The sequence below is a fragment of the Chelonia mydas genome, chromosome 22, assembly GCF_015237465.2.
Source record: "Chelonia mydas isolate rCheMyd1 chromosome 22, rCheMyd1.pri.v2, whole genome shotgun sequence".
Taxonomy (NCBI): domain Eukaryota; kingdom Metazoa; phylum Chordata; order Testudines; family Cheloniidae; genus Chelonia; species Chelonia mydas.
In genome coordinates, this window is record NC_051262.2 from 18,530,816 (window position 1) to 18,552,673 (window position 21,858).

The 21,858-nt window shown below is 46.0% G+C and overlaps 2 protein-coding genes across 13 annotated transcripts in view; both read left to right on the forward strand.

The window, feature by feature from the left end:
- The window catches only part of KMT2A (lysine methyltransferase 2A), an 87,250-nt gene extending 72,229 nt beyond the window's left edge, over window positions 1-15,021 (forward strand). For 6 of the 8 annotated variants that reach the window (XM_037882126.2, XM_043534037.1, XM_037882130.2 and 3 more), the window contains 8 exons: window positions 2,856-2,920; window positions 4,143-4,313; window positions 4,928-5,002; window positions 6,409-6,583; window positions 7,268-7,375; window positions 7,898-7,981; window positions 8,398-8,527; window positions 9,736-15,021. In XM_037882126.2, the coding sequence (XP_037738054.1) occupies window positions 2,856-2,920; window positions 4,143-4,313; window positions 4,928-5,002; window positions 6,409-6,583; window positions 7,268-7,375; window positions 7,898-7,981; window positions 8,398-8,527; window positions 9,736-10,011 (1,084 nt within the window). In that variant the 3' untranslated portion in view covers window positions 10,012-15,021. Of the gene's footprint in view, window positions 1-1,761; window positions 2,058-2,855; window positions 2,921-4,142; window positions 4,314-4,927; window positions 5,003-6,408; window positions 6,584-7,267; window positions 7,376-7,897; window positions 7,982-8,397; window positions 8,528-9,735 lie in introns of those variants that run through there. The other 2 variants (XM_037882128.2, XM_037882131.2) reach the window with 2 other exon arrangements.
- A 131-nt stretch (window positions 15,022-15,152) lies between these two features.
- On the forward strand, window positions 15,153-21,628 carry TTC36 (tetratricopeptide repeat domain 36). 5 transcript variants are annotated; one of them, XM_043534043.1, is made up of 4 exons: window positions 15,153-16,340; window positions 18,657-18,847; window positions 19,743-20,026; window positions 21,606-21,628. In XM_043534043.1, the coding sequence occupies exons 1-3, from the start codon at window positions 16,201-16,203 to the stop codon at window positions 20,009-20,011; spliced, it is 600 nt and encodes a 199-aa protein (XP_043389978.1). In that variant the 5' UTR covers window positions 15,153-16,200; the 3' UTR covers window positions 20,012-20,026; window positions 21,606-21,628. The 5 variants fall into 5 exon arrangements, with proteins under 5 accessions (XP_043389978.1, XP_043389977.1, XP_037738069.1 ...); XM_043534042.1 differs by lacking the exon at window positions 21,606-21,628 and having other exon boundaries at window positions 15,153-16,047; window positions 16,130-16,340; window positions 19,743-20,943; XM_037882141.2 differs by lacking the exon at window positions 21,606-21,628 and having other exon boundaries at window positions 15,153-16,346; window positions 18,659-18,847; window positions 19,743-20,943.
- The last annotated feature ends 230 nt before the right edge of the window (window positions 21,629-21,858 follow it).

A 21,858-nucleotide genomic window follows, 5' to 3' on the forward strand; every position in this document is an offset into this window, starting at 1 on the left:
GGTTCTGAGCGCTGCTCCCCCCTCCAGTGCCAGCTCAGCAGCTCCCACGTGGCCAATGGGAGCTGAGGGGGCAGCGCATGCGGGCAGTGCCCAGATCCACGTGGTCGCGCTTCCACCTAGGAGCCAGAGGGAGATGTCGCTGCTTCCCGGGAGCTGCCTGAGGTAAGCGCCGCCTGGAGCCCACACGCCCGCCTGCACCCCAAACCCCAGCTCCACTCCAGAGTCTGCACCCCCAGCCAGAGCCCTAACCCCCTCTCGTACCCCCAGCCCAGAGTCCCCTCCTGCACCCAAATCACTCACCCCTGGCTCCACCCCAGAGCTGCACCCGCAGGTGGAACTCTCACCCCGTCCCACATCCCAACCCTCTGCCCCAGCCCGGAGCCCTCTCCAGCACCCGAAACCCTTCATCTCCATCCCTACCCCAGAACCCGCAGCTGGAGCCCTCATCCCCTCTCGCACCCCAGCCTGGTGAAAATGAGTGAGTGAGGGTGGGGGGAGAGCAAGTGACAGAGGGAGGGGGATGGAGTGAGCAGGGGGCGTGGCCTCAGAGAAGGGGTGAGGCGGCGGGGAGCAAGGGTGTTTGGTTTTCTGCAAATAGAAAGTTGGCAACCCTCTGAGGGTTATTAGTCCTCCAGTACCTGCCCACAATCCTTTGGGGCTACTACCCCATGGCCTTTTCTTGCTGTCTATTTCCTCACCAGGAGTCCCATGCCACTACATCTAGGCCTGCTGAGCCTTCGTTCTGCACAGTCACACTCAGCTGCCCGTACCAGCAACTGCACTGATCTATCTTTGGCATAAAGCTCAAGTTTTTTTTAGAATGGCCTCGAAGAAGAGGCCTCTCAGTGTTCTGCCAGTTGCTTGGAAGGAGCTTCTCACACAACTCCGGGAGTGTGGCCCACTCTTAGTTGTCTCATGGCTGCTTGGTGATCTAGTCTCATCACTCAGTGCTTGAGGGCCTGATCCGGAACTGCCAATCAGTTGTCTCCCGTCTTCCAGCTCTGCATGAAGCTTTTTGCTCTCCTTAAGAAAGCATACCATCACTTCTGCATGGTGACAAGCTGCTGCCCCACCATGCTATGTGCCCTGTTTCTTCCTATTTTTGCCAAAATGAGAGTTGCGCTAGTGCCAACACCTGCTGTAGATTGTTTTTCTGAGTTAGATCCAGGCCTTGCCTCCAAGTTGGAATGAAGGTAATGGACAGAAATTTTGAGTGCACCAAGCCAGAACTGATTTACTTTAATGACTTGTCAGGTTCATACCATTTCTGCCCAGGATCCCCAAAAGGCACAGATAGGTTCTCTCTCAGTACACCGAAAGCATTCATAGAGTTGCAGGGTGGTGCTATGAACCATGAGATGTGTCCCAGGTCCCAGGAAGCCTTAGTGCTACACACAAGTGAATAGAGTGCCAGTGTGGATAAAGGCCACTACAGCCCCTCTGCTCCCCCAAGCTTGGCTGTTGTTCTGTAGTGAGGCCGCTCTCCTTTGTGAAATGCGTACACAGTGGAAATAATGAGGGTGAATCACACAAGTTAATTCTGTAGTGTGAATGCATGCTAAGTGTTATAACAGCATAAAGCTGAAATTATGCCACGGTGAATCAGGCCCCTTGTACCTACTGTAGTCACAGGTAACACGAAAATTTCTGTACTGAAATCTAAAAACTAGTTTTTTTCCTTTTCCAGCTTGTATCCTTTGTGCATGGATTCATAGGCTATGTCTACACTGTCAATAGAACGACAAAACTTTTGTCTTTCAGAGGTGTTAACGTCCACCCCCTCGCCCCCCGAAAGACACACGTTGTGCCGCGACAAGTGCCTGTGTGAAGGAGAGCGCTTCTGCCGACAAAGCTAACGCGCTCGTTGGCAGTGGAAGTTTTTTGTCGGCAGGAGAGCCGACAAACAGTGGCTACACTGTGCGATTTTTAGCGGCTAAAAGCTATGTAGTGTAGACAAGCCTATAGATTTCAAGGCCAGAAGAGACCACTGTGTGACTTCCTATATAATACAGGCCATAGAACGCCCCCAAAATAAGTCCTAGAGCAGATCTTTTTAAAAAAAAAATCCAATCTTGATTTAAAAATTCTCAGTGATGGAGAATCCACCACGACCGCTGCTAAATTGTTCCAGTTGTTAATTCACTGTTAAAAATGTACACCTTATTTCCAGTCTGAATTTGTCTACCTTCAGCTTCCAGCCATTGGCTCGTGTTATACCTTTCTCTTTTAGATCGAAGATCCCATTATTAAGTATTTATTTCCCATGTGGATACTTATAGACTGTAATCAAGTCGCTCCTTAAACTTGCCTTTGAGCTCCTTGAGTCTGTCAGTATAAGGCATTGTGAAGTTCTGGGGTGCAATCAACTTTTGTCTAGTTAGAGCAGTGTGGTTTGTGGTTTATGGATTACATACATTTCACCATGATATCATTGACCAGTGAGTTATTAGTTTTCCAATATAACTCTCAAGGCATATTTTGTACAAAGATTATTACGGTAATGTGTAGGGTGTGAATACAGAGGTACTTTCAGTCACAGGCATGCAGTTTGGTTCACTGTTCTCTTGCACAGTCAGTTTCTCCCTTTCTGAAAGGATCCTTATAAACATCTACCAGAGAACTGAAAAACTCTTATAAACATATTTGGAATAAGAGTATTATTTAAACTGTGCTCTGTTAGAAACTGGAAATTTTTATATGTAATCAATTTAAAAATGTTCAAGTTGACATTGTCTCTGTGAAACACACAACACCCCAACTGGTTAGATGGATCAGCCATAGAAAAAAACAGGAGCTGCCTTCTGTGGGGTGGTTTATTGCCGAGCATTATATTTCATTTTCTCCCTTTCCCCAAGGCAAATGGCAATTCTTACAGAGCCACAGTCAGTGCAGAACACAGCAAATGAGCAAGAAAATACAGGTATGTCGCTTCTTCCAAAAATACAGTTTCTTGGCAGCCTTTGATGTTGAACTATATAGAGTCATTTCATGTTTGACCACTTTAAAGAACTCTTAATAGCCACTGTGTGGTTTTCTGCTAGTTTTCGAGGCAGTTACGTTCCAGTCACAGAAATGTGAATTGCATGTGTGGTTGTAGTTGTAGAAATTTGCAACTTTGATTTTTATATTCTCATGTTGTGGTGTAATCTGGATTTCACTTTCTAAATGGATGTAAATCCATGCTCAGGACCTCAGTTCTTGATCAGGAAATGAGAGCTCCAGAACAGTTCTAAACTTTAGAAAGTCCCGTTCTAGACTTTGTTTGGGAGTTGAGTTTAAAGTCTGCTTATCACCCTCGTGCCTGTATACAGAGAACGGAATTAAAATTGTTGTGGTAAAGCTGTTGTCCCATTAACTGCAGTTTTCTTTCTGTTCATCATCACCAGAAATTGATATTCCTGTAGTAGCTCCCCTGGAGTATGATTCATGGAAAGACCTGTCTTTGTTTTCCCCTTTTTATAATTCCCATTGCCACTGGTGATGGTTCAGTAGGTAATCCATTATTGTGGAACTTTAACAAGTCACTTAATATCATTAGCAGAATTGTTCTGGCTGAGTCCACATGCCTGCATGTGGACGTGGATTCTGCTGAAACTGTACAGCTGACTACTATAGTGTATGCTGTTCTCCATGCAGAGGTAGATGTTAAATTGCATTACAGATTCTACAGGTTGTATTAACCTCTAAAGCAGTGGTCCCCAACCTTTCTTGTGGGACTAGCATATTGCTATTCCCACAAGAATGTGGCGGGTGCCGAACACCCCGCCACTGAAATGCCGCCGAGAACGCAACGATTCTTGGTGGCATTTCAGCGTTGGGGTGTCCTGCGGGTGCACAAAAATGCTCCAGTGGGCGCCATGGCGCCCGCGGGCACTGCGTTCGGGATCCCTGCTTTAAAGCAACCAGGAGTTGGTTTGCATGAAAAGGATCTCAAAGCTAGGGAGTAACCCAGGCACACTGATAAAGGAGGCAGCTCAAGAACGATACTTACGTTTTGGTGGCTTCTTAGAAATAATCATCCATTGTTCAAATCAGGGACAAATTCTTTTCACCATTAGGTATCTGTTTGTTTGGTGGTGGGAGGTACAATAAAACTTCATTCTGCCCAACTGTATCTTCATATCGGTCTGTCTGTCTTCCAGGATCCAAAGCTTCTGAGGAGGAGGAAGGCACTTTCAGCTCCCCGCTTATGTTTTGGCTGCAGCAAGAACAAAAGAGGAAAGAAAGTCTTGGTGAGAAGAAGCCAAAGAAAGGACTAGTTTTCGAGATCTCAAGTGATGACGGTTTTCAGATCTGTGCAGAAAGTATTGAAGGTGAGGACAGTGATTTCTGGTTGCAACTTTCTCTGAGCTTTGTTCCCAGAGGTTAAAAACAAAAAATGCTTTTTGAGAAATTGTGATCTCCGTATCAAGCGTCTCCAGAATAGACTTGTCTTCTCTTAGAGATAAAGCTTTGGAACAAAATCCTATGCCAGACTGCCTGGTTTGTGTTAAATGTCTGCATTGTTCCTCTTTGTCTTGAAATCATTGACCAACAGTGTTATTGGTATATAAAGTAGTGGTGGGACAAAGCAAATAATGAACACAGACCAGGCATTAGGTCATCTAAATTTTGTTTCAAAAGTCATTGCTAAAGCAACTTATTTGCCTGTGCACCATTAAGTTTTTTTGAAGAGGGTGAAAACTGTATAACTACAGGAGAAATAATGAGTTTATGGCCACTGATTGCACTTCTCTTTATATTTGCCACATGGCTGGTACTGTGTGCGCGCATACACTCACACCTGCTGGACTTGGCTGCATTGCTGCAGACCTGACTGAATGAGAAGACAATCAAGAGACATGCCGAGCAGCTGTTCTGGTTACTCCTGATGTCTGATAGATGCAAAGCTTCTTTTATTGTTTTGTCTTCCATTTTCTAATTGCAGATGCCTGGAAATCACTGACTGATAAAGTTCAAGAAGCTCGTTCCAATGCCCGTCTGAAGCAGCTATCGTTTGCAGGTAATACCAAGCACTGAGGTTGTTTCCTTTTTGCCAGCAAGTGTATTTTAAAAGCAGATAAACCAATGTCATGAGGAAATTGTCAAACAAGAGTAGAGTCTTCAGAAGAAAAAGGTCAGTTGCTTATAGACAGCTCTTTGAAGGAGAAACATTTTTGGTCGTAAATATTTCGATTTAAGCCGGGCAAAGCTCCTCAAGGTTTGCATGAATAAAAAGCTCCAACATTGCAGCAACAATAACGTTTATATGAGAATGATCGGGGCGGGGATTTTCTCTCCTATTACCTGATTCATTACTTTGTGTCAGGGTTTGTGTCTGATCCACTGAGCAAGCTACATTTGCTGTGAAATGTTGGACTTTTATTGAACAAAGCTTATGGCAATTTTGCTACTTTTTCAAATGAGAAAATTATGCTACTTCTCTTAATGTATGGTGGCTGGCCACCTGAGCCTATTTGACCTTTTTATTCTGTGTATGAGCTGCACAGATAACACTAGTTTAGATGTGTCCTGGAGTTCTGCTGTGAAGTTGTTTAGTAGCATGGTATGATCAGAAATCTCCTCGCTTCAGGTCAGACGGCCTACAATGGCATGTAGCCGATCTGCGATGCTAGCAGCAAATATCTCTGACGGCCAGCGATGGGACACTAGATGGAGAGGGCTCTGAGTTACTCCAGAGAATTCTTTCCCAGGTGTCTGGCTGGTGGGTCTTGCCCACATGCTCAGGGTCTATATGATCCCCATATTTGGGGTCAGGAAGGAATTTTCCCCTGAGTCAGATTGGTGGAGATCCTGGGGGGTTTTCGCCTTCCTCTGCAGCATGGAGCACCGGTCACTTGCAGATTTAAACTAGTGTAAATATTGGATTTTCTGTAACTTCAAGTCTTTAAGCCATGATTTGAGGGCTTCAGTAACTCAGCCAGAAGTTAGGGGGTCTATTATAGGAGTGGGTGAGTGAGGTTCTGTGGCTTGCAGTGTGCAGGAAGTCAGACTAGATCACGATAGTCCCGTCAGACCTTAAAGTCTATGAAACACTAGTGTAACTACATAGTATGCCAGTGGAATGCCCAGACTTACCCTATAAGCTCCAGTGTGGGGTTTTTATTAGGCATAGTTTATAAGCCTGCTATAGGAGTTAGCATTCTGACCAACTTAATCACTATCTAAAAGCCACTGTCCTAGATGGCTGTAGTTCGTCTGCTAGTTGCTGAACTGGGGATATGTCTTGATGCAGAGACTGAAACAAAAGAATTTTTATTTTAAGTTCTCATTAGAAATCAAACAATGTAGCTAATGCAGGGCTCTGGCAGGAGCTTCCACTGGTTTCTAATGGGCTGGTTTATTTTCCAGACTGCCTGTTTTCACTGACGCCTGGTTTCTTACCTTTTCCTTTTGTCCTTGTTCTAGGTGTGAATGGTTTGAGGATGCTGGGGATTATCCATGATGCTGTTGTGTTCCTGATTGAGCAGCTTTATGGAGCAAAGCATTGCCACAATTACAAATTTAGATTCCACAAACCAGAGGAGACCAATGAACCCCCATTGAATCCACATGGCTCTGCTAGGGCTGAAGTCCACCTCAGGTAAGCGTGAGCTTTCTGATGCGTGGGACTTGACCAGTCTACTAGCCAGAGTAAGAGACTTTTCCCCTGGCAAGTGAGGGGCATAAACTGTAAACTTTGCAGAATTTAATCTTTAAACTAAAAACTAAATTATAGGTTTAATGGTATCTTCCAAATGTAAACTGATGGACTGTATGTTCCTGAGTCTACATGCAGCTCTAGTACTTCTGTTGCTCTTAGCTTTCTGCCAAGCAGTAGGAAATTGAAATTAATAAGACTTCCCACTTTACCACTTCCATTCACAATCCTAAAGATTGTTTATTTGGTGTTGCTGCCTTACAGAGCTTTGATCAGCACCTGAGGTGAGCATGAATCACTGAGAAGGAGATGTTTCAGAGTAGTAGCCGTATTAGTCTGTATTCGCAAAAAGAAAAGGAGTACCAGTGGCACCAAACCAATTTATTTGAGCATAAGCTTTCGTGAGCTACAGCTCTCTTCTGAAGTGAGCTGTAGCTCACGAAAGCTTATGCTCAAATAAATTGGTTAGTCTCTAAGGTGCCACTGGTACTTCTTTTCTTTTTGCAAAAAGAAATGAAAGTTAGGCCAGAGAAGTGATAGAGTAGCAGACACACATAGCCCTTGCAGCAGCCAAGATATTGTTGAAAACTAACGTTGCCAGTAATACACATGTTCTTTGCCCTCCAGGAAGTCAGCATTTGATATGTTCAATTTCCTGGCTTCTAAACACCGCCAGCCGCCAGAATACAACCCCAATGATGAGGAAGAGGAGGAAGTGCAGCTGAAGTCTGCTCGGTATGCAACTGGATTTATGTCTCCAAAAGGGAAAAGGGGAGGGTACTAAGAAGAAAAGCCAAATATTTTGGTCTTGTCTATTGCACCTGGAGGTGTGGTGTTACAACTTTAAATGTACAAAACACTAGAAAATAGATTATAGAGGACAATCCTGCATTAGCAGGGGAGCTGGCTACTGAACATGGCCAGCCCCTCTCAGATCTGTTTTCATGCTACTGTAGGACGTTCTGATCAGAATTCTGGGAGAATAAGGCAAAAAAGATTACTTATATTAAATTTGCAGAAGAGGAGAGCTGGTTAGCAGTAAGGAGTTTGTCTGAGATCAGAGGTTGAATTAAGAACAGCTTTACAATATAATATTTATAGAAAAATACATTGTATTAATTTTGGTTGCTTTCTCAGTGGGCATTGGGCTGCAGTGTCACAGTGACTAAATGTTAATATTTTTGAAACTATACCGACTAATGCTTGGCATGGGCTCTCGAATAAAGGTGATCACTTAGCAGTGTCTCTTTGTTCTAGGAGGGCAACTAGTATGGATCTGCCAATGCCCATGCGATTCCGACACTTGAAGAAGACCTCCAAGGAGGCAGTTGGTGTCTACAGGTATGGTTTTACTCTGGTGCTTTAACTCTGTCTAGGGCAGAAGGAGATTAAAATTGAAAACCCTTTCTAAAGGCCAACAGGAACGCTGAAGGGAAAGAGTTCTCTCTCTCTCCCTTCGTCTCTTCCCTTTCTTTGTTTTCAGGTCAAATCTTTAAAAAGCTGATCCTCAGTACAAACCACTTATTCCTGCCAGCTCACCTTGGTGATAGCTCAGGCATTTATTTTTGGGGTGGGAAGGGAAGCTAAAAATGTTTTGGTTACTTGCATATGGTAAAAACACAGTCAGGAGAGTCAAACCCTTCATCCCTTTGATGAAGAGTTAGCCTGTGTGCTAAGGTTTTCTGATCTTCAGTTGAAACAGCATGGTCCAGTTGCATTGGTTGATACATTCTCTTTACCTTGTTTCTTTTCACTAGGTCTCCCATCCATGGCCGGGGCCTGTTCTGCAAAAGGAACATTGATGCAGGTGAGATGGTGATTGAATATTCAGGCAATGTCATTCGCTCCATCCTCACTGACAAACGAGAGAAGTACTATGACAGCAAGGTGAGTTCTGTGGCTTTCATCAACATTTGTAAAAGGCACAATTAAACTCATTCACAGCACTTTTCTCCGATTGGCGAGCTGAAGGGAGCATTCCCAAGAGGAAACTGATAATTGTCTTTCACAGGGGTTATGGAACTGAAACCCTGTGTAACTATGGAAAAATATATGCCCTAATGTGTGGAGTCCTATAAAATATTAGCACTTACATAGTACTCCTAATCTTCGGTGTACTGTACAAACAGCTGATTCTCACAACCCTCTGTGGGGTAAGGAGTATAGATGGGGAAACAAAGGCAGAGGAGCTAAGCTGTTTGCCCCAGTTCAGAGAGGGGATTGGTGTCATAGCGAACGTTAGTACAGAAGAGTTTCTGGGTGCCATTCCTGTGCTCAAACCACTAGATAATGCATCTGACCACATAAATTGTAAAGGCCAAACAAATTTTACATTCTGATGTGTGTTTGCTTTGGACAAGGCCTGAATAAAATGCCCATTGTTGGCAACTTCTCCTATACATATCAGCAATTTCTTCTTGAAGATTCTCTTTTCTGTTTGTGTTGACGTAGATATTTGCAGAAAAATGTTGAACTGAAAATAATTATGAAAAAGAGGGAAGTTTCACATTTGTGACCTTCCAAGTGCTTTCTGACAGAGCCAAGGCGTGTTTGTGGTGACTTTAAAACTAGTGACTTCCAGTTGCAATTCAGTGTTATGACCTCCAGCAGCAGTTTGTAGAGAATGGGCCAAGATCCTGGCCAGACTTGGTCTGTGGGGATTGCATGGGGCATAAATATGTCTGTCTGGGTTCAAGGGTGGGTTAAAGGGAGTCAAGTATATGTACAGTGCAAACTTTAATAGGCGAGCAAACTGCACTTGAACTCTGTGGTTTGGGGTTCTAGACTTCCCAGTTTTTCCAGCACTGACTGGAGCTCTAGGAGCACTTCCTTTGCTTCCTCCAAGGGCGTAGGAAATATTTGAGCCCTGCATCAACACTGCGGATTCAAAGGGTATGAGGATAAAATGGCTCAAGCAAGTACCTTATAACTGAAGAGTGGCTACAGGATTCTAAGGAGATCATGGTTCCACACCAACTACATGTTGATTTCTCTTGTTTAGTTATGGTAATAAACAATCTCCTGAAACTCCAGGCAGGGGAGAGGGACTCTTGGCTTCCCTGAACTCTAAATGCCTTTCTTTCCTCCATGCCCAGGGGATTGGCTGCTACATGTTCCGCATTGATGACTCCGAAGTGGTAGATGCCACTATGCACGGGAATGCAGCCCGCTTCATCAACCACTCATGTGAGCCCAACTGTTACTCCCGCGTAATCAACATTGATGGCCAGAAACACATTGTCATCTTCGCCATGCGCAAAATCTACCGTGGGGAGGAACTCACTTATGACTACAAATTCCCCATTGAAGACGCCAGCAACAAACTGCCTTGTAACTGTGGCGCCAAGAAGTGCAGGAAATTCTTAAACTAAAACTTTCATGAGCTGTGAGTGAGCCCTGAAGGGCCTGGGGCGAACCAAAGTTACAGTGCATTTCTTTCCTGCCATTTGGGAGGGAGAGGGGAAGACAGAGACAGAAATGAAGATTGACTGGGGCTCAGGGACGTAAGTGATGGCTGCGCTTCTCCGTCAGAGTCCACATCTTCATGTCTCACGTGCGCACAGTTATCGTTGTGAAAGACACAGACGATCAGAGAAGATCCTCAGTATGATTGTTATGCTTTTTCCACTGCCCTTTTTTTCCCCCCTCCAGTATTTGTCTGTGGGATAGTGAGTGGGAGAGGGGGAGGGTGGATGGATGAGGCAGAACAGACCAAAACTCATATATGGGTAGAGGCCTCAGATTTTTGTCCTCCTTTGTAGTTTCTGGTTTGTCGGGACTCCATGACCAGCTTTGCCAGGAACGGCAATGTGGGGTTTTCGGTTTCCTTCGCTTGCTGTGTCATAATTAAAAGAAGCACAGTATGTGACTGAGCTTTTCCACTGGAGAGAGACTGTATCCCATCAGCCAGCTCCGTGAAGGACATTGAGTGTCTGTGGTTCCTTCCACCATGCATTTCCAAAACACTATTTGTGAGCAGGCTGGGTTTTATCAGACTTCTTAGAGCAGCCATAGGTGGCCCAGTGCATTTTTCTTGGTTGGTCTGTCTTTTATTGGGGCCTGGAAAGAGTAAATAAGGCTAGGGTAACCTACAGCAGCCTGTAAGTGAACTGAAAAGGGTTTCAGTAGGATTTTCCTCTGAAATTTGTTTTTGTGTAAGAGAATTTCTAGCTGTCTCTAGTAAAGGAAGGGGCTGTATTGGGTTTGCCAACTGAGTACAGTGATTCACTCTTCAGGATTTACAGCCCAAAGTGGAAATCCTTGTCAGCAAAGGCCTTGTTTCGGTAATGAAGTCCTCTATAGCGTAGGAACAACTCTTCTCCTATATTTCTGCCATCAGAAATGGGCACTCTTCTTTGGTCTAGGGAGCTGAAGGGTTTTCCAGCCACACAGAGATCTGCCTCCCTGCCTCTGAGCCTGTCCAAGCAATGGAAATCCATGAGCAGAGTAGGAGGACCCGCAACTGTCAGAAATGGAGACCAGTTCTATTAGCTAGCCAGTACTCCCAAACAGAAACTAGCAAGGGTGATTTGCAGAGGTTTCAGCAGGAGAGGCTCTGCTCAGATGGTTTAAATAATGTAGTAGGATAAATGAATCAAGCAAACGAGTGATTTCTCTAAGCACATCTCTCTCTCTAGATCCATTTCTAGGTTATGGTTACTTCAATCTTCCTTTGTAAGACATAGGAATAGACACCAAAAGGGGATATAAAAGCTCAGTAGAAATGCAAGGCCAAACACTAACAGTCTGAGCATACTCCTTGTAGCATTTAAAAATGTGTTTAGGAAACCAGTTTGCAACTGCCACAATTAAACCCACCTGAGTGAAATAGTAAATTCATTTAAAAAGCAAAACAGAATGACACTAGTCCTGGTTCACATGGGATAACTCCCCCCCCCCCCCCCCTTTGGATCCAAAAGAAAAAAAAGCCCCAAGCCTGTTAAATTAAGTGATTGGATTTTACTCTGTTCTGTTTACAGTGTAGTATTTAAGGTTTTATAAATGTAAATATATTTTGTATATTTTTCTATGAGAAGCACTTCATAGGGAAAAGCACTTATGACAAGGCTATTTTTAAACAGTGGTATTATCCTAATTTAAGATAATCTGTTTTTAATAATTTTTTATTTTCATAGGATGGTTATTGGAAATATCTGGCTGGACATAGTCTGATCCTTCCTCCAGAGAGAGGGATACTTTTTATTTTTATTTTACTTTTAATCTTGTTCTGCCTTGTTGACTTAAGTAGCTGTTTCCTGGAAGCTTTGGCTGGACCTTAATTATATTAATTTGTCAAGGGGGAGGGCATGGGGAACAATCACCCAACTCAGGAGGAGTTTGACTCAGTGGAACTTTATTTGAACGTCCGTGTTAACATTTTTTGATACAGTTTTCCTACCGCTGGGCAGAAAGAGGCATGATTCTGCCTTGACACGTGCCACTGTTCTGTTTAGAGAAAGGTAAAGGAGAGGGGGTAAGAATTGCTATCTTCACTTTTCCATTAGTTTGTTCAGAGCTCAGAATTAGGAATATGGCAGGAAATATGAATTTTTCCACCCTGCTCTTTCCACTTCAATCTTGCAGAGCAGACGTGTCCTCCTCAGTAACTCACTGATTCTGCCAGGATACTTACTGAGAGTGAGTGGTCCCTGCATCTCTGGAGAGATCACTTTAACTTAAGCCCAGGACTGTGATTGGTAGCAGGGAAAGCCAACTTCCCATCACTCACTATTGTGTTTCTAAAGCAGCTTCAGTGGATAAACAGCCAGAGTGGGTTTTCATTCTTGGAAAATTCTCAACTCTTCAACCAGAGAAACTTGGTCCTGTGGAAACTGAGCAAAGCAATAGAACCCCAGCCCTGCCTTTGTTCACCATCATTGTTAGGAACAGGTGTGGGATTTGTACCCACAAATGCACTTCACAGCCCCGAGTGCCTCTCACTTGGAAACATATGAATTTTTCCTTTGAACAGTAAAATTATAATGCACACCCACTCCTCTCCTCTGTCCCTGTGGACAGGCCATCTACAATTTGCTGAATTAGCAAATTGAAAGGCTGCTATGAAACAGCATCAGCAGCTGCCTATGGAAATTGGACAGCATTGACTAATAACTCCGTAGCGCTCACAGCTTAGCACTATGTATCTGTGTCATTCAAACCCCGAGACCTCTTCCTCTGACCTGAGAATGAAATGCAGCACGCAGAAGGGTCAGGAATTGCTGTTTCCTTTTTTATTGCACTGTGTGATTATTATTTTGTAAAACTTTTTTTTAAAGGAAAAATCAAAGTCAAAGCTGCCTGTGTTACTGAAATGATTTGATGCACTGACAGTTTGGGAATGCACACACACTGAGAGGCCAGAAACCATGTCTGGGGAAATCTCAGCTCAGCATCCCTAGACACAGCTCTTCGCGGCAGTGCTGGGGAACAGTTCCAGTGCTGGACACACCAGTGAATTTTACCTTCAGAATGGTCTAGTTCAATCATTTCCCCCCCCTTCTCCCTCCTGCTGATATCCCTTTATCTGGCAGAGAATCAGCCTCTGCAGCTGACAACAATCCCATTCTTTTCTCTTGCCAAAAATCTGTGTAGCTATCAGCTATTTGATCAGCAAAATTGAGTCCTCACCAGAAATCCACACTAAGAGCAAGTTCTGATCAGGAAACACTGCTCCCACAAAACCCCTTACTTAGGGGAAAAAACACAAGAAGAGGGGGGAAAAAATAAGTGAAGGAGAAAACAGAAGAGAGATACCACCTGAGTCTCTCTGAGAACCAGGCACTAGAAATTTCCTCTACCGTGAGGACTGAGAGCGCAAATGGATCAGGCTAGAATTTGGTGGAAGATCCAGCTCACTGAATGCTTTGCTGCTATACCTGTTGTGGCTGCCTTAACTAGCAGCCACTGTGGCCAGTGAAACTGTCTGTAAACCAGAGAAGCTGAATTGTGCTGACCTACAGGCTGGGCCAGGGGTCCCCTTGGCTCCCCACTTCCATTGTTCTCACCAGTCTGTCTCCAGCACAGAGGTTTTCAGTCACTTACAGTTTTAAATAAATAAAAGGAAGGTGGGGAGAAGCCTTGGCAGCTAGTATTTAAGTTTTCAATGATTCATGTGTAAGACACAGGCCTATGTGCCCTTTAACCCTGTTCTGCCCAGGCTAATAGTGAGCACAATGCAGCTTCCTCATATATGAATGTATATTTTATAAGGACTGACATAGATCATGATATCTGAAAATACTAAAAGTCAAACCTTAAGGCATTTATTTTTATTTGTACAAACCAATTTTTTTAAAGGAAAAGCGGGTCATTGCAAAGGGCTGGGTATAATCTTTTTATTTCATTTTCTTTCATTTCCAAGCAATACCAGGTTCTTCAGCAAGATGGTCTTTGTGCAGAATCATGCCATTCAAACCCATACTACTGGTCCATACTCAACACACTTGCGAGTTTTTTTTATAACTATAAATATGATATATATATAGGAACTAATATAGTGATGCACCATGTAATGAAGCCTAGTTCAGTATCGGTCCATGGCTTTTAATTCTCTTAACACTATAGATAAGGATTGTGTTACAGTTGCTAACAAAGGCAGGAAAAATAATCAAGCTGTGTACTTCTGGGTTAACAAATGTAAACTGAAGGGGGCTTGCTTGGCACTAGTGCAGAACACCTCAGCCTGAAGAGTGTAGCTTCCTGCAGAAATGAAATACTTAGCCCGTCGTTTCCCTGCTTGAGGATTTTTCTGACCTTCAATGTTACCAGTCAGTACTTGTACAACTTGTTTCTTTGTTTTGTTTTTGGATTTTTTTTTTTTTTGGTTATGAATGTTGGGGTACCACCTGCATATAGGGAAAAATGTGTTCTGTGCTTTCCTGGTATCTTTTTAACAAGGTACTGTAGCTTTGTCTATCAACCAAGAACTATACTTGTGGTGTTTCTTTTATTAAACTTAACAGTCTCTTTAGTAAATACAGGTAGGTGAATAATTGTTCAAAAAAAAAAAAAGCTCTACAATGGCAAGGTCATGTTCTAGAAATAATACATTTCTCGACAACTTATCATGTGTAACGGATCTTTTTATTTCTTTTTTTCTTGTGTTCTTCCAAGCTTCTGGTTTAAAAAAAAGAAAAGAAAAAAAAAAAGAAAAAAGGAAATGTCTAAAGTACATCAGTGTTAACTCCCTGTCACAGGGATGAAGGAAATACTTTAATAGTTAAAAAACAATGCTGAAAGCTCTGCGAAAGACTGAATGTAAAAATAAAAGTGTATATAGTTGTAAAAAACAAAAAGGAGTTTTTAAACATGTTTATTTTCTATGCACTTTTTTTTATTTAAGTGATAGTTTAATTAATAAACATGTCAAGTTTATTGCTGCAGAGGGTGACTCTTGATTTACTTTATTTTTTAAAAAGCTGGAGAGGAGGTGTTCCAGTGCCACCGTCGCTCAGCCTCATCATGTGAATCACCCTTTCTTCAGAAAAGGCACACTGATATCACGTGGCTTCATTATTACTTTTTGTGTTGTAGTCCCATAGATGTGACTGGTGCACTGCAAAAGAGATGAGTCCCTGTCTCAAACGGGGATGGTTCTTGACAGGTAACCTTGAAACATAAGGGCATGCAGTGATGTCATGAAAGAAAAGTGACCTGTGGAAGGGTAAGGAAGAAGACCTCGTCCCTCCCAAGTCCTTGATCCCTCATAGTCACAGAACAAGTGAAACACCATTTGTAAAAGTCACCCAGGTGTTAAGCAGACCCCGTGTGTGTGTGTGTGTGTGTGTGTGTGTGTGTGTGTGTGTGTACCTTGTGACTTGTGTGTGGGATTTTCTGTGGCACTGGGCATCCATGTTCTAAGCTCTTAGGGAAACAAACATTCACATATATTCAGCATCTCCCTAGCATCTTGGCCTGTGATACAGAATTAGTTCAAAGCTCAACCCACTGGAAGAAGAGTTTGCTATCCAAGTGGTCTATATGCTGGTAGAGCCCTTAGGCCTCAGTTAGGGCCGCATTGCAGGGCGCTGTACAAACAGCCAGCCAGCCAACAGCCACAGATACACTGAGGGAATATGGATACAACAAACAATCCAACGACCCTGGGGAGGAATTGGCCCTCCTGGGTTAGTTTCATGGATGGTGGATGGCTGGTTTCAGTTGAGGCAAAGGAAAGAAGGGGAAGAACAACAGGCCCCACTTGTCACCTGCCCAGCAATGCCCTCTGCTATGGTGCCTGGAAAACCATCCAGAGGGGCATCCTGAGATGGACAAGGCAATGGCAGTGGGGATTTTATCAGGGGTTTTCCTCAGGCGTGAAGGCAGCACGGAGGTGTCAGAGAAACTGCCTTGTGGGCAGTGAAGACTGGGAACACTGGCAGAGCGAACACAGGTTGACATCACCATAGGTAAGTAGGTCACCAAGTGGAGTGGGGCAACATTATGAACTGCCTTGAAGGTAAAGACAAGTATCTTTTATTTGATACACAGGTGAAGGAGAAGCTGGCGGAGGGACTCAGGGCCTGACGTCAGAACTCCGAGAATAAGATCTTGGCAGAAGCATGGTGAAGACACAAGGGGAGAAAGGGTGCAGGAGTCCAGGCCAGACAAGGAGAGGATTCTGTAGCCAAGACATTCAGGGATCCGGGCTTGGACAACAATTCTGGCTGTGTATGCAGGGGGGAAAGGCTGATGCCAGAGGAGACGTGTAAGAAAAATGTCAAGATTTAGCAATAGCCTGAATGTGCATCCAGTTTATTTCCATGTCTGTGCAATAGAAACTGGTAGTGCTTTGGGTGGGGCTAGAATCCCTTTCCCTGCCCTCTCCCACACGCATCCTGTTACTGACCTCAACACCCGCAATGGTTTTAGTGAGTTCTGCTCACATTTGACATGCAATTTCACTGCTGTCCTTGCCTGCAGTTAACAGCCAGCAGGCCCTCTGGAGGCTTTATCTGCCTCTGGCCAGGGACAGAATGCTAAAAGGCCATGTGAACATTAACCTCCCCTGCTGCTCTGCAGTGCCGTGCCCCCATCTCCTCCCCCACTCCTATTGGCTGCTTTTAGGCCAGCCCCCCACTTGTGTCTCCAGACACCATTCCTGGCTTGCTAGAGGTGCCTTTTCCTGCCTCCCTCTGTGTGCTGTCAAACATGGCTACAGCCCAGGACAGGGCAGTTCTTCAAACCATCTTTAACCCCAGTGCTCCTTTTGGGGACATCCCCGCCTCAGATGCGGGAGAGGAAGCAGAGGCAATCCAAGGGGAAGGTGAGGTTTGATTCAGCAGCAGTTGTACCTCTGGGGGCTTAGATTCTTGCTGGTAACTAAATGTCTGTGCAGTGGCTGTGATTTACCCTTCCCGGTGGTGGACTTTGCCACTGAGGAGGTGTGTGCTGGCACTGGCTAATGATGGGAAGAACTGTCTTCATTGTGAACAGTGGCACTGCTATAATCCGAGAGACGTCAGTGGAGTTACACCAGGGAAGAACTAGTCGCATGGGTGTTGTGGAATGATCCAGCGTTCCCCTGGCAGTGACTGATGGGGGCTTGGAAGCTAGGGCAGAGCTCCCTAAGAGCTGGAAGGAAAGCATGCTGATCTCGAGAAAGATATGCCAGTTGGACTAACTGGACCCTGATGGGACTGGGGCCCTCACTAGTTAGCACCTGAAAGCTCTTCTCAGCCCTGGAGGGGAAAATCTCTACAATGCAGAGAAAGTGAGGCAAGAGAGCTGCCTGCTTGCTGTCTGTCACTGAGCTGAGCGGGCTCCAGGCTTGCCGTGGTATGGCGTCTGCACGGGTAACTCAAGAAAAAAGGCGCAAAACGATTGTCTGCCCTTGCTTTCACGGAGGGAGGGAGGGAGGGAACAGGGGCCTGACGACATGTACCCAGACCCACCCGTGACAATGTTTTAGCCCCATCAGGCACTGGGATTTCTACCCAGAATTCAAATGGGCGGTGGAGACTGCGGGAACGGTGGGATAGCCACCCACAGTGCAACGCTCCGGAAGTCGACGGTTGCCTCGGTACTGTGGACACACTCCGCCGACTACATGCACTTAGAGCATGTGTGTGGGGACACGCACAATCCACTGTATAAAAACGCTTTCTCCAAACCCGACTTCTATAAATTTGACCTAATTTCGTAGTGTAGACAAGGCCTTAGATGAGAAGAGACCAGCAGGTCCATACATCTGTTACTCCTTACCAGATAGTGGTGCCGCTGGGAGTTGGGGGAGGGCCCACAGAGCAGGGCCACCATTACAGAAGGTGGAAGTGTGGTAGCAAAAACCTGCCTGATCAGCTCAGCCTGCCTTCTACATTCGGCCAGCTACTGAAGCATCCTTTGGCCTGTCAGACTGTCCTGCCATGAGCACCAAGACAGTCGGTTTGAGAGGTGCCTGTGCAGGCATCTCAGGGCCACGTCGCTTTCCCCCAAACTCACAAAATTGTTACAAATAACCAAGGAGTCTGGCCTGGATCAGGGTGCTGACTGGATCCCACTGGACCCACCCCTGGGCCAGGCAGCCCTTTGGAAAGGGATCACACAGGAGACTGGAGAGTTCCTCTTCTAATTCACTGGGGAGCAGCGTGGACACTTTGGCCTTGGGGCCAGGGCCCAGGCTCTTTGCAGTGAGGTTCCTGGTCTCTCTTTGGGGCAGCAGGTTTATGTGAATCTGAATGTGTGGGAATTAAACTGCATGTTGGATTTAAATGCAGCCTGCTGCCTAGTCTGCATACCTGCCTGAGTAAAGGTGCCCAATGGAGATCTGCTGTCACAGCAACCCATGACACGCCTGGGCACTGCTCTCAACCCTTGGTGGATCAGGAAAGCAGAGCCCAAGACTAGTTCCGAGCCCCCATATTAACCCTTGGTCCGGTGGGCTCCTGTCCCATGCCTGGTGGTTTTGAGACTCTTCCCTCACTGTGCCCTGGTCTGGCACAGGGGATCACACACCCCCCCAAGCTGGGTGTCTGCCCAGAGCGTTGCATAAATGAAGTTTTTCTTTTATGCATGTCACAGATGGAGCTTTCACCTCAGAGCTGCTGGAGCAAGTCAAAGAGCTGGAGCTTCAGGGAGTTTTGGCAGCTGAATCAGGAAATGTGAACATGGCCCTTGAGAGATTCAGCCAGGCCATTTGGCTCCTTCCGGAGCGAGCCTCGTGCTACAACAACCGTGCCCAGGCCCTTCGTCTCAAAGGGGATGTGGCAGGTAAATGAGGAGGGAGTCATGCCCATCACCCCTGGGTTGGCAGTTACCATTGGGGAAGGCTGCAAACAGGTGGTCTGGTTCTAGGAGTGACCGGGCCAGGCGTGGGGTCTGATGGGCAGCAGTGCAGTCACAGCACAAGGTCCGTGAATTGCACACAATAGAGAAGCAGGTTCTAAACTCAGCACTGGGAGCCAGGAACTCCTAGGTTCAATCCTGACTTGTGACCCAATTTTTCATGTGATGTCCCTGTGACCCAGGACTTTCTTTTGTGGGTCCTGAAATGTCCCTGTTTTTTCAGTCCTATTGTTTGTTCCAATGTGTAGCAACACTGGGTAGAATTTGCTCGGTATTTACCAGGAACATGCTTTCAGGGTGATAAACGGGTTTGGGGTGGAGTAGGAGGAGTGGAGACACTACTGGAGAGGCGCTGGGGCTCACAGTCGACGTTCATGATTCTTGGTCCGTGTTCCACAATAGATAAATTCAGAACAAGTTACTATGGAAAAACTCTCCCATCTGAGAACCTGCCCATGTTGTGGATGGGTCAGAAGCTGGGGCACAGCATAGAAAATAGGAACTTTTGTCTATTGAATGAACATTTAATAACCCTAAAACAAGTCCTCACAAAAGGACCCTATTTTTTTATTTTGAAAATGTTGTTACAGCATCTCAGCTGTGAGACACACTCAGAGGATGGCTTTGGTCACTGCCCTGTGCCCCGTCTGTACAAGAGGGATAATACTTAGCTCTTCCAATAGAAGGCAATGGAAAGTACCCAGTGCTGTGCATGCTAATCATGGATCTGAACCCCTAGGAGCCTACAGCTGAGTCCCAGCACATTACACTGATCAAGGCCAGGCAGAGTTCACCCTTCTTCCTTTCTGTCTCCAAACAGGTGCCCTGCAGGACCTGGACACAGCCCTGCGCCTCAGCAGGGGCACAGGCCGTGTGGCATGCCAGTGCTTCGTGCAGCGAGGTCTCATCAATGTGCTGCAGGGCCATGAGGATAATGCCAGGCAGGATTTTGAGCAGGGAGCCAGACTGGGTAGCGCCTTCGCTCGGCACCAGCTGGTCCTGATGAACCCCTATTCAGCGCTCTGCAACCAGATGCTGTTGGAGATGATGAGGAAGCTGCAGAACCCAGACATCCAGGGAAGCAACTAGAGCCCATCTGTCCAGGCAAGGGGTCAGCTGAGATTGTTCCAGGGGAGAGGGTTGCCACTGAATCATTCTGCTGGGCCAGGCAGACAGGATGCCTTCCACCTGCCCCACATAGAATCCTGAACTCTCCACTGGGTCAAGGGCAGCCGAGATCAGGGGTCTCAACCATTTTCTTTCTGAGCCTCCCCCCCCCCCGCCCCCAACATGCTATAAAAACTCCATGGTCCAGCTGTGCCTCAACAACTTTTTCTGCATATAAAAGCCAGGGCCGGTGTTTGCAGGTAGCAAACAGGGCAATTGCCCGGGGCTCTGTGCCACAGGGGGCCCTGCAAAGCTAAGTTGCTCAGGCTTCGGCTTCAGCCCCAGGTGGTGGGGCTCGGGACCCTGGGCTGCAGTCCTGTGTGGCAGGGCTTTGGTTTTCTGCCCTGGGTCCTAGAAATTCTAATGCCAGCCATGCTTGGTCGACCCCCTAAAACCTGCTTGCAGCCCCCTGGTTAAGAACCCCTGGCTTAGATTGGTGCATCCTGAGCAACGGCCGGATGTTTGTAGGGAAGTTTGTCTTTTGCAGAGCCTGAGGCATCTCAATCCTGGCCACCTCCGCTGGCCTGGCACAAGGCATGATCTGCAGTGTCTTTGTCATAGGCAGGTTCCCAGCTGAGGCCCCCAGGCAGGTGAGCCACTTGGCAGGAACTCGCCAGGAATGGGCCACAGTGTACAAACCAGCACAAGCCACTTCCTCCCCAGAAGCATTTGTCGTTTCTCGTAAAGCTTTCGAACCTCATGAGTGGATCGGCTGGATTGGAATCGCACCATGTTCTGGACAGGCCTCCCCTGCGGCCGTTTCTCTCACTTGCCTGCTCCAGAGAAGAGCTGACCCTGCTTCAGCTTGGGCTTTGGTCTTCCCTATCACAAATAAACTCTCTAGTTTGACTGGCGCTGGGCTCCAGTTGTCTGGGTGTAATTAATGTTCTTTTCACTTTTAGATGTAAGTAGTAATAAAAGAATGCTCTTAAAAAACCCAGCCCCTTCCTATGTCCCTAGCAAATGTAGCCATTGGGTTCTTCAGTTCCCCAGGTCCTTGTTCACATGTCACTCAGCTGGGGCCTGGAACTAGACTGGCCTATGCTCAGTAACGGTAGCCTACTCGACAGCACACTGGACTGGGTCTTTGGAAACAGGATTCAATTTCCTGCTCTGCCCCGGTCTCGCTGTGGGATCACGGGCAAGTCACTTAGTCTTTCTGCCTCGGTTCCTTTGTTGGTGGGGCTTGTCTTTAACTGTTGGCGTTTTGAGGCAGGGAGGACTCTCTCAATGTGCGTATTCAACACTTCGCACAATGGGGCCTTGATCTTGACTAGAGCCTCTCTATGCTCCTGGGGTTTGTGTTTTGATTGGTTTCCTAGTGCCGGAAGTGGCTTAGGCACAATCTGTACTTTCATTTGCACTCCCTCCTGGTGCTCAGCATGGTGCTGTTGTGTTTAGTTCTCCAGTACTGACACCCAGGGACTGTCTAACCTCAAACATTTCTCATCTGAAATCATTGCAAACATCTCCCTTGGCAGTGGGGTTTTTAACCCTCTTTTCAGTTTGTTTCCAGAATGTAACTTCTAGTTCTAAGCTGGGGCAGCATCAGCTCCAGGTGTGTGGGCTGGGCCTGCATCTACTGTTACAGCTGGGTCTGCTCCGTCAGCCCAGCACTGTCCTAGGGCTGCTCAAAGGGCATTTTACAGAGGAACTGTATGCGGTGAAAAGCAGTAGAACCAGTTAATCCGACCTCAGCGTTCACACGAGCCAGCGGCTCCTGGTGAACGGAGTGGGTTCGGATTGGTGCTCAGGCCGAGCCCTTTGGC

Excerpts from the sequence above, each read along its gene's own strand:
- TTC36 (XM_043534043.1), top strand. The coding sequence starts at position 16,201 with ATGGTGAAGACACAAGGGGAGAAAGGGTGCAGGAGTCCAGGCCAGACA. Across the intron at positions 16,341-18,656 it reads GGAAAGGCTGATGCCAGAGG|AGATGGAGCTTTCACCTCAG; the intron begins AGACGTGTAAGA and ends TATGCATGTCAC. Across the intron at positions 18,848-19,742 it reads TCTCAAAGGGGATGTGGCAG|GTGCCCTGCAGGACCTGGAC; the intron begins GTAAATGAGGAG and ends GTCTCCAAACAG.